This window comes from Xiphophorus maculatus, chromosome 19 (assembly GCF_002775205.1).
Source record: "Xiphophorus maculatus strain JP 163 A chromosome 19, X_maculatus-5.0-male, whole genome shotgun sequence".
In the NCBI taxonomy this organism is placed as follows: domain Eukaryota; kingdom Metazoa; phylum Chordata; class Actinopteri; order Cyprinodontiformes; family Poeciliidae; genus Xiphophorus; species Xiphophorus maculatus.
This window is the reverse complement of record NC_036461.1, coordinates 6,204,355-6,213,587: the sequence shown is the minus strand read 5'-3', so window position 1 is coordinate 6,213,587 and position 9,233 is coordinate 6,204,355. Positions and strand designations below refer to the sequence as shown.

General features: G+C 37.7%; 1 protein-coding gene across 3 annotated transcripts in view; it reads right to left on the bottom strand.

Annotated features, from left to right (window-relative positions):
* Nucleotides 1–76: 76 nt before the first annotated feature.
* Nucleotides 77–9,233, bottom strand: part of ubr1 (ubiquitin protein ligase E3 component n-recognin 1) — a 30,108-nt gene continuing 20,951 nt past the window's right edge. For all 3 annotated transcript variants that reach the window (XM_023352597.1, XM_023352598.1, XM_023352599.1), the window contains exons 32-47: nt 8,994–9,146; nt 8,795–8,895; nt 8,015–8,111; nt 7,773–7,921; nt 7,644–7,699; nt 7,468–7,564; nt 6,497–6,564; nt 5,740–5,887; nt 5,085–5,172; nt 4,821–4,957; nt 4,629–4,737; nt 4,493–4,549; nt 3,158–3,235; nt 2,914–3,084; nt 2,724–2,825; nt 77–1,029 (exon numbers count right to left, since the gene is read on the bottom strand). In XM_023352597.1, coding sequence (XP_023208365.1) covers nt 888–1,029; nt 2,724–2,825; nt 2,914–3,084; nt 3,158–3,235; nt 4,493–4,549; nt 4,629–4,737; nt 4,821–4,957; nt 5,085–5,172; nt 5,740–5,887; nt 6,497–6,564; nt 7,468–7,564; nt 7,644–7,699; nt 7,773–7,921; nt 8,015–8,111; nt 8,795–8,895; nt 8,994–9,146 — 1,753 coding nt within the window. In that variant the 3' untranslated portion in view covers nt 77–887. The remainder of the gene's footprint in view (nt 1,030–2,723; nt 2,826–2,913; nt 3,085–3,157; nt 3,236–4,492; nt 4,550–4,628; nt 4,738–4,820; nt 4,958–5,084; nt 5,173–5,739; nt 5,888–6,496; nt 6,565–7,467; nt 7,565–7,643; nt 7,700–7,772; nt 7,922–8,014; nt 8,112–8,794; nt 8,896–8,993; nt 9,147–9,233) is intronic.

Genomic DNA, 9,233 nt, shown 5'->3' with positions numbered 1-9,233 from the left:
ATCCACCTCATTTGCTTTTGCTGCTGCTAGTTTTTGATTTTCTTTTAACTTGTATTGAATGTATGAAGAAAAAGAGTTCAGCTTGCATCTCTCTTTATTTCAACAGCAGGAAGTCATGTGGTACAGTCAAACAAAACAGAAAATATATATTCACATAGAATATATATATAATAAATTGTACATTTCTTACATTTCTTTATTACTTTTCATGTAAAGAGCTTTAACATGACTAAAGAGAAACGGGGTTAAGTGTCTCATAACAGTTCCTTCCATATATTGTAATTATACCATGCTTACTTTTTGGCTTACTGTTGGTTTAAATGAAATGATTTCATGATGGAAATTTTTTTAAGAAACTTACATTTTTCTAGAGTTTCTGAAGGATTTAAACTAATACATGTGGGAGGTTTCATTATTATTTAAGAGAGAATGTGAAAGTAAGTTACACAGGAGGTTTTCTATACAGGAGTGAAGATGAGAGCAAATAGGTCCATATTTTATCTATACACAGAGGAGGGGAAAATCGATTTAAATAGGATTTATAACCATATTTAAACCCTTCAACGTCAAATGTTTTCAACACAGAGAAAATCAAATATATGAACTAAAAACGATGTTTTTAAGAAGGTTTTGAGTTTATCTGAAACAAAAAAACCAAAACGTCACTCCAAGTGAAACTCATCCGCACCGCAAAACAGACTGAATCAAGGCGACTTAGGTTACATCTTCATCACCGCTCCGGAACGGGTCAGGCCTCTTCTGACAGGAAGGCTTTAAATACCTGCATGAGTGTGTGTGTGTGTGTGTGTGTGTGTGTGTGTGTGTGTGTGTGTGTGTGTGTGTGTGTGAGAACGGGGAGATGCGGCGGCGGCGGGTCGGGGAAGCGCTCAGACCAGCTGCCACTCGAAGGCGAACATGACGTTGACGACCTCCAGGCTGCGGGCGATCTCCTCCAGGATGCAGTGCTGCTGCCACAGCTGGTTCAGCTTCCTGTAGCGCTCGGGGCAGAGGTGCAGAGGGTTGCCCCGCCTGGAAAACAAAACATTTCCACTCGCAACAAGGCCTGTCGCAATAAATGATGAATTAAAACAAGCTCAATTTCATCATTCGTTTTGTTTTGCCTCGGTTTCTGACAAAACTGAACAATTTTGTTTACAGACTCCATGATTAAATTTGTTATTTTGTTTATTTATTTTGGATATTTTAAAATGTTTGGTTTGGTTTTTGACAATATGTTGACAATTATTTTAATTGATCCCTTTATTCAATTCATCATAATTAATCGTTTCAGTCCTAATCTGCATTAAAGCAACAAACTCTGGGATGTATAGAGTTTAAATATTTAAAGTATTAAAATAAAATATCTGTGGATTTCCAGCCTGTATTTTGTTTTCCACTGCATGAATAATTGTTCTATAAATCTGTTTATCTAACATTTAGCCGCCAACATGGCGTCCATCAAATATTCCTCCAACCAACTCTGGATCTGTTTGTCTATTTTTCTACCATCTGTAGAAATTATTAGACTTGTCACAATAATCAATTAAATGATAAATTAAAACAAACTCAATTTCCATTTGCATGATTTATTGTTTTTCTCTTTTCTACCAAAAACTGGATGATAAAACTCTTCAGTCTCAACTAACCCAACAATTTTTATTTTCAGACTTCATAAATTATTTTGTTTTCCTTATTCTAATGGACATGATTAGTTAATTGATTGGAACTAATTTTAATGTAATGAACCATTAATTGACAATTAATTGTAAGTTGATTTATTGTTGTATAATTTAAAACCCCCTGTGTATTTTATTTGTAGTTTACTAATAATGTAAGTAAAAATATAACTTATTTCTGCAGGTACATCAGACTTATCCAACAAAGATACGAGGGGAAACATTTTATGTCTTCTTTTTTTCAAAGATATTTTTGCTGACTTTCATGAAAACAGCCTGAATTTACAAGGGAATATTTACTAAAAAGATTATTTTTGTTCTTCTTAGTTCCTGAATTTAGTCTAAAAAGGACTAAACAAAAGAAAAAAAAAATTCTAAGAACAAAACACTCCAACAGAAAATATTTCTGATCGATTTATCTCACATTCAGTTCATTCGACCCATCAGCGATCAATGATCATGATATTTTATGCTTGTCCACCAGATGGCGCTGTTTCCCCACCAATTCAAATCAAACAGCAACATTTACCACTTCTACGGTTTTCAACAGATGATGCCTGGATCTATAAACATTAATTATTATTAATATATTATAAATATGACTTCATTCTCCCATTTCAATCATTTTTGTACAACTTTATTCCAGAAATATAACCTTATATTATTATTACTTTATTCTTTTAATATGAGTTTACTCTCATTATTACATTATTTACATATTATTGTACGATTTTATTGTAATTACTATTGTAATTACTACTTTCTTTTTTATTACTTTGACTTTTTCTCGTAATGCTATGACTATTTTTGAAATATTGTGACTTCATTCCATTTCAACAATTTTCTTACAACTGTTCTCGAAAAATGGGTTTATTCTCATATTATTACATTATTTACATATTTAGACTATTGTACAACTTAATTCTCGTAGTATGATTTCATTGTCATAATTTTATTTATTTTCTCAAACGGTCCTAATACTGCGTCATACAAAACAGTGTTAAAAGTAGAAATGATGCATCTGCAGGAGGTAAACGTCCATCTTACCCAAGGTGAGGGTCAGTTTCTCCATAGTCGTCCAGGTACGGAGCGGGGTAAGTGCTGCCTCGCGTCTTACTGGCCATCAGGACAATTTCACACTCTCTGATTCTGTAACGAGCCACATCTCATTTACTTACAGCCCAGAGCTTCAACAAGCGTCGGCGAGCGATAAATAAGAGTTTAGGGATGAACTGACCTGAGGAACATTCCCACTCCGGCTCCACAGGTGGCAGCGTGGGCCGTGCACGCCCCCACGTCCTCCCCGTCCAGCTGACTGAGGCAGCAGGAACTCTGCGAGCAAAGCATGGCGCCGCAGACCAGGCACAGCGTCGGGTGCTTCCTCTCGTCCACCGTGGACTTCGGACACCTGAGGGACCAGAACCAGCAGGTGAGAGGAGTCGGACCGAGACGAAGCGAACGGAGACGACGGGGTTCCTTACTGAAAGTGGCTGGCTTTGTTCAGGAGAGCGCTGTAATCCTCTGGAAGATCGATCAACCGATTCCTTCTCCTCGGATATCTGAGGAACGAGCAAGATCACCAATTTATTTCAGGACGTTTTTTCCCGTCGTTCACATTTAAGACCTTTTTGAATTAAATTTAACACCAATTTCTCCACAGAAACTTACAAACTTAGTCTAACCAACTGACGATAAATTTTGTACTCCGGCCTTTACAGAAGCAAAAAAAGATAGCTAGCTCGCTAGTTAGCAGGATACGTTAGCAGTGAGTCAGAACGCAATGAAGATCTTTGTAAAACTCAACCTTTGTCTGACAGAAAAGTCCTCAGAGGAAAATAGTACATAGTCCATACGACTAAATAGGCCTTCCAAGACAAAGTTAGTCAGATGTACTTAGATACTTCGAAGTAGTTAGCAGTAATTACAATGAACTGCTTCGAGTTACAGAACGAAATAAAGATGTCATATAAAATGTGTATATATATATAAATTACATTATTAAGTAATCCTACCAAAATTTAAGTCCTATGATTAACGTATTTACAGCTAATTAACTTTTTATTATTTAAAGATTTTAAGGCTTTAGTTTTAGATATGTGAATTTAAGACTTTTTAAGGACAGAAAAGCTTCTGTAGGTTTCACCAATTCAGACTTAAGACTTTTTAAGATCATTATTAATAATCTCCAAAGAAATGTACAAACGTCGTCGAGCCAATTGTGGATGAATTTTCACTTTGACGCAACAAAAGCTAGCTAGCTAGTTAGCAAGGTTATGTTAGCAGTAAGTCAGAACTCAATGACGTGATTCTGCACGTGACTCCCTTATTTTGCTAAAAAGTTACTCGTAAGTTATTTTTTGTCTTATTTCAAGTGTAACAAGACGCTTGCACTAAAAACTAGACCAAAACTACTTTGTAAGATTTTGTGTTTTTGCAGTGCATCACATGGGTAAGCAACAAATGTGGCAAAGATGAACGTTGTCCAGCCAATTGTCGATAATTTAAACTTACCAATGATAGATGCAAAAAAGCTAGCTAGCAAGGGTTTATTAGCAGCTAGTTAGCGGTAGCCTCAACCGACTCGAGTCACGGAACGTAATGAAGATCTCTGCATGCGACTCTAACCTTTGTTTCCCACGAGAAAAGTAAAATGCATAGAAAATCCGAGATTAAACAGTTCTGTCACAACAAAATTTAAGACCTGTGCTTAACGTATTTATAGCTAACTTACATATTTTCTAGTTAATTTAAGACGTTTAAGGTTTTAATTTTAGATCCAGGAATTTAAGACTTTTTAAGCATGAGTTAACGCCAACCTGATGGTCTGGGTTTTCCCTTGCAGGGCTTTGGTGATAGAGGGGCTCCCACACCACCTGGGTAATAAAACATGAAGTTAGAAAACTCTCCATTTAGCTAGCGCCTGCTTCAAGCTGCAGCAGCATTTCCACTCACCTTTGAAGCATAGGAGAAACTGCGTCTCTGTAGTCCTGGAAGAGCTGAAATACATTGAAAGGTAGAGCCAAGTAGCTACACAGCGCCTCCATCTGACCTGGAGAGGAAACTACAACACAAAGCATTGACCTTAATTTGAAAGGTTTCACAAATTTTAGCTCAATTTGATGCCAAACCGGGAGTTTGACTCACCAGGAGCGCTAAAAAGCTCCTCTGGAGGATGAACTCCAGTAAGGCAGTTAAAAAACAGAGCAGCACTTCGAAGGAAAGGTTCAATTCCCGCCTTCACCCTTTGAGCCACGGAGCCACCAGATGAATCTGGAACCAGCCTGAAACAAAGTAGCAGCTGTTACCACCAAGCATAGAAAAATAAGACCTAATACGTGGATTTGACATTAAAAATGAAACTATTATCTGTGTTTTTGCAGATAATAAAGTTAAATAAAAGAAGACAACCTTCCAGTGTGTAGCAACACTGTTGTGTATAACTCTGCTGCTAATCTTGCTTCCTCTGTCTCCTCTCCATCGCCTGCAGCTGGAGAATCTGGAAAAAAAAACAACATTATAGATTTCAGATCCAGTTCAACTTCCTGGTTATTTTCAAATCTGTTTCCCTCCAATTTGGCTGTTTGGCTTGAAGGAATCCCATAGAAGTGAAGTCAGGGATCAATATTGGATAGAAGTGAAACTAAGATAGAGCTGGGCAACATGGCTTAGAAATAAAAGCTCAAATTTTTCCAATTTTAATTTCTCTTTTGCTTATTTTCTTTTCCAAGACAGAAATTACAGAAAATATTTTCAAAAAGTGGCTTTTATTTAAATCAATCTGTAAAGGTTTCGGGATGATGTGACAGTTCTCTTAAATGCTCTTAAAAATGAGGAAGACAGGCAAACATTCAAGTCTGGCAAGTGTCAGAAAATAGCAACAAGAAACCTGATAAACCTGCTCATATTTACAGTCTGAAGAGAACAAAATCAAAAGTTTAAGACAACTGGAACTGCGATGAACGAGGATGAACCCACTGAGCAGAATGAAAAGGAAAGCTAAACGATAGTAAATCTTCTGTGTGACACATTTCAACTGAACCAGTTGTCTGTGTAGTTCTGATACCTGTAGAGGTCAGCAGGACCTGCAGGATGTGAGCCATGGTGACCAGGTGAAAGATGTACATGTTGTTGAAGGCGGAGCTAACGGCAGACGGCTGCAAGTCGATTCCTTCCTCCTGGTACAGAGAAGGAATCGACAACACCAACCCCACCTGACGGAAACAAAGGAGGTTAAAACACTTAAAGGGGAACTATTATGCTTAAATGAACAAGCTAGCATAAGGACCATAGGCTAAGCTACAACTGGCCAACTCAACATTTACACTCATGTGAAAACGGCTGCAAACAGATGAACAATTACACAACCGCACATCGTTGAAAAGCATAAGTAGAGCCCCCTGCACAACCAACCAACCAAAAAACAAGTGGTTTCTGGATGGCAAGTTAACAACAAATCACTTTGTCTTTTCCAGCAGCCATTGTACAGCGCAGTAAAACCAGTTGACGAAACGTGCTCAGCCTGGGTTGCTAGGTAACAGCGAATGTGATTTAACAATTGGGTGGTTTTTGAAATGACTCGTTTTAAAAACACACAAAAAAAACAATAACTTATTGGCAAAAACATCCGGGTGGTTTTAGAAGTGGTTGAGACCAAAATGGAAATACAAAATGTGAATTTTGTGTAATAGTTCCCCTTTAAGACACCTGAAAGGAGGCCAAAACTAAAAATCAACCTCAATTCTGAAATGCTTTATTATACACACGTGAATTTAAAAGTAGATAAAACAGGGTGAAAGCTGCTCCGTTGAAGGGTCGCCTACCAAGAGATGGAAGAAGTCCACATCCAGAATAGAAGGCGTGTTCTTCCTGCTCAGAACCGGCAGCAACACTGAGGAGAGACGCCACGGCTTTGATTACAGGAGCCACTGAATAAACACTGTAAGGAAATGAGTTTCTCTCGCCCTCAGCAACACTAAATGGTCATTTTAGACAATATTGTAAAGGGAACACATTAAAATAAAACATTTCCTTCTCATAAATGACATATGTTAACAATCCTATGAGCTGCAAAACCCAAATATGTGTCCGCAACAGTTTATGTGCAGTTCTAAAACACGTTTTTGCAACTAATTTGATTCTTACAGATTATTAAACAGATACAAATTTTTTTAGGCGAATAACTTCCCACCACCTAGCATTACTAGGTATTTAATATGAACATAGAGCTGCAGAGTAATCAATTGATCATTAACTTGAGTATACAATCTCAAAAAAGCCCATTTGATGAAAGAACAAACTGTACAAAAAATATATACATTTAGCATTTAAGATTGAAATGTCTGAAAATGTTTTCTACCCAGAATTCCTCAATTACCAGTTAGAGCTTCACCCATTTCCAATTCTGTAAAAATGAACTTTTTGCAATCCAATTATTAATCAGTTAATCTAGAAAATGATCGGTAGATTAGCCCTGCACTGTGTTGAGTTTTGTACATTTTGTAATGTTTTTAATTTATGCATCTTTTAATACAAATGATAAATAAGGCACAAAAGGAATACTGTTATTGAATTTTAGGAAACAAATTATTTTATTTAAAAAAATGTATTTGTTTATTTGTACCACTTCTAATATAAGGCAAAAAGTATTTAAATAAAAGTCTGCCAATTTTTTATACAATTAATCCATTAAGCATAAAAATAATCAATAGTTGCAGCCCCATATGATTGTTTTTGTTTTTCATTTCTGTAATCTGCCCTTCAAAGTGCTTAAAGGTGAGTTTTCTGTTCATACCTCCCATCATGTCTGCAAAGTGCCTCTGGATTACTCCCTGGGAGCTCTTCAGTCTCTGCGACGCTGCAAACTGAACAATCGCCTTCAGTCCTGCAATCTAAACGCAAACACAGAAACTTCGCGTCATTATTCCCAGAATATAAACGCTCAATCTCTGTATTTCTCAGGTATCTCACCTGTCTGTTTTGTAGGGATCCAAACAGCGGCTTGTCCTCTTCCTGCAGAATGTTTTCTATAAAGAAAAGCAAACCAAACTGAGAAAAACAGATGTGGAACTGTAAACCTGGACCCTGTGTGGATGCTACCGATGGCCTGGATGGTGAAGGCGCACGTGTTCCAGGCCATGAGGGGAACGCGGGGGCAGAGCTCGTTGGGCGCCGTCTTCAGTCCCACCCTGTGGACCGTCGTGGCGCACACCACCAGCATTTCAGCGATTCCGTCTGAGAACTTTCTCCTAAATAAAACCAAAACCGGACGGAGAACTTGGCGAGGGTTGCTGTGGAAACATACGCACGTATTGCTGAAAATACTCGATGGCTGGACTCACGATTCTTGAACTCCGTAGGCCAGAATGGATCTGAAGTCTGGCTGGCTGTCACCAAACAGGCCGGTGGTGCCGCTGCTGCCGCCGTCCATCTGGACGTCTGAGAGAAGCAAAAATTTTGATTTTCTTTTTTTAAAAAGACATAAACCTCCGTTTCCTCAAGTTAAATTAGACTAATATGTTCCACTTTTTTGCTTTATGTTTATATTACAGTAATTTTTACCCTTTCCAAACACAAATAAAAACAAATACTGGGGGGGAAAAAACTAAGGAAATATATGAATGAAATTTAAGACCTTTATCACAACAGAAATGTCCAAATGAAAGTTTAAAAGTTTTTGTACAGAATGAACATAGCATCTTATGGGTTAGCAACAGAAGTGAATAAATTTAAACTTATCCATAATATAAGCAAAAAACCTAGCCACCTAGTGTATTAGCAGCTAGTTAGCAATAGCTGCAACCGCCTGGAGTCACAGAACGCAATAAAGATGTCTACGTGCGACTTAAACGTTTGCCTGACAGAAAATATACAAGATTAAATAATCCTGCCACAACAAAATTTATGACCTGTGATCTTAAATCACAGGTCTTAAGTTTACTTTTAGATATATGAATGTAAGACTAAATAAAGATGCGCAAAAACTCTGAGTCCTAACTAACCTGAAACAGGAAATGTTTAATTTATTTGTATTTTTCCTACTATATTATTTCAAAAGCAGTTTGTCCTTTCCTCCAGTTGAAAAATGAGGTGAAAACCTCATTTTCTGAGCCTCTTCTCACCGTTGTCCTGCATGACGGACTTCAGTCCTCTAATCCTGGCAGCGAGGACCTGAATCCAGCGGGTCAACGTCAAATGTTGTCCTATTATCTCTGCATTTTCACTACAGAGAAAAACAACATCTTTACACATTGTGCAAGCAACTCAACAAGACAAACCGCCTCAGATTTATGGGTGGGGGTTTAATCCGATTTAACTTACTAGTTGAATGTAAGTGGCTCTAAGGGGATGAGAGGGATGACTGTGTTGCATAGAGACTTGCACAGAGGACACAAGTACTCTCCGTTCTCCAGATCCACGATGAGCTCGGCGTGGAGCCGGTTTCTGGTTGTGTTCTGAACTGCCTCAAAATACCTGAGGAGGATAACATGAAAAGAGGAGAGAATGATGCAATAAAATCTAAATAAACTAGGAATGCAATTATGGATTATTGACTTAACT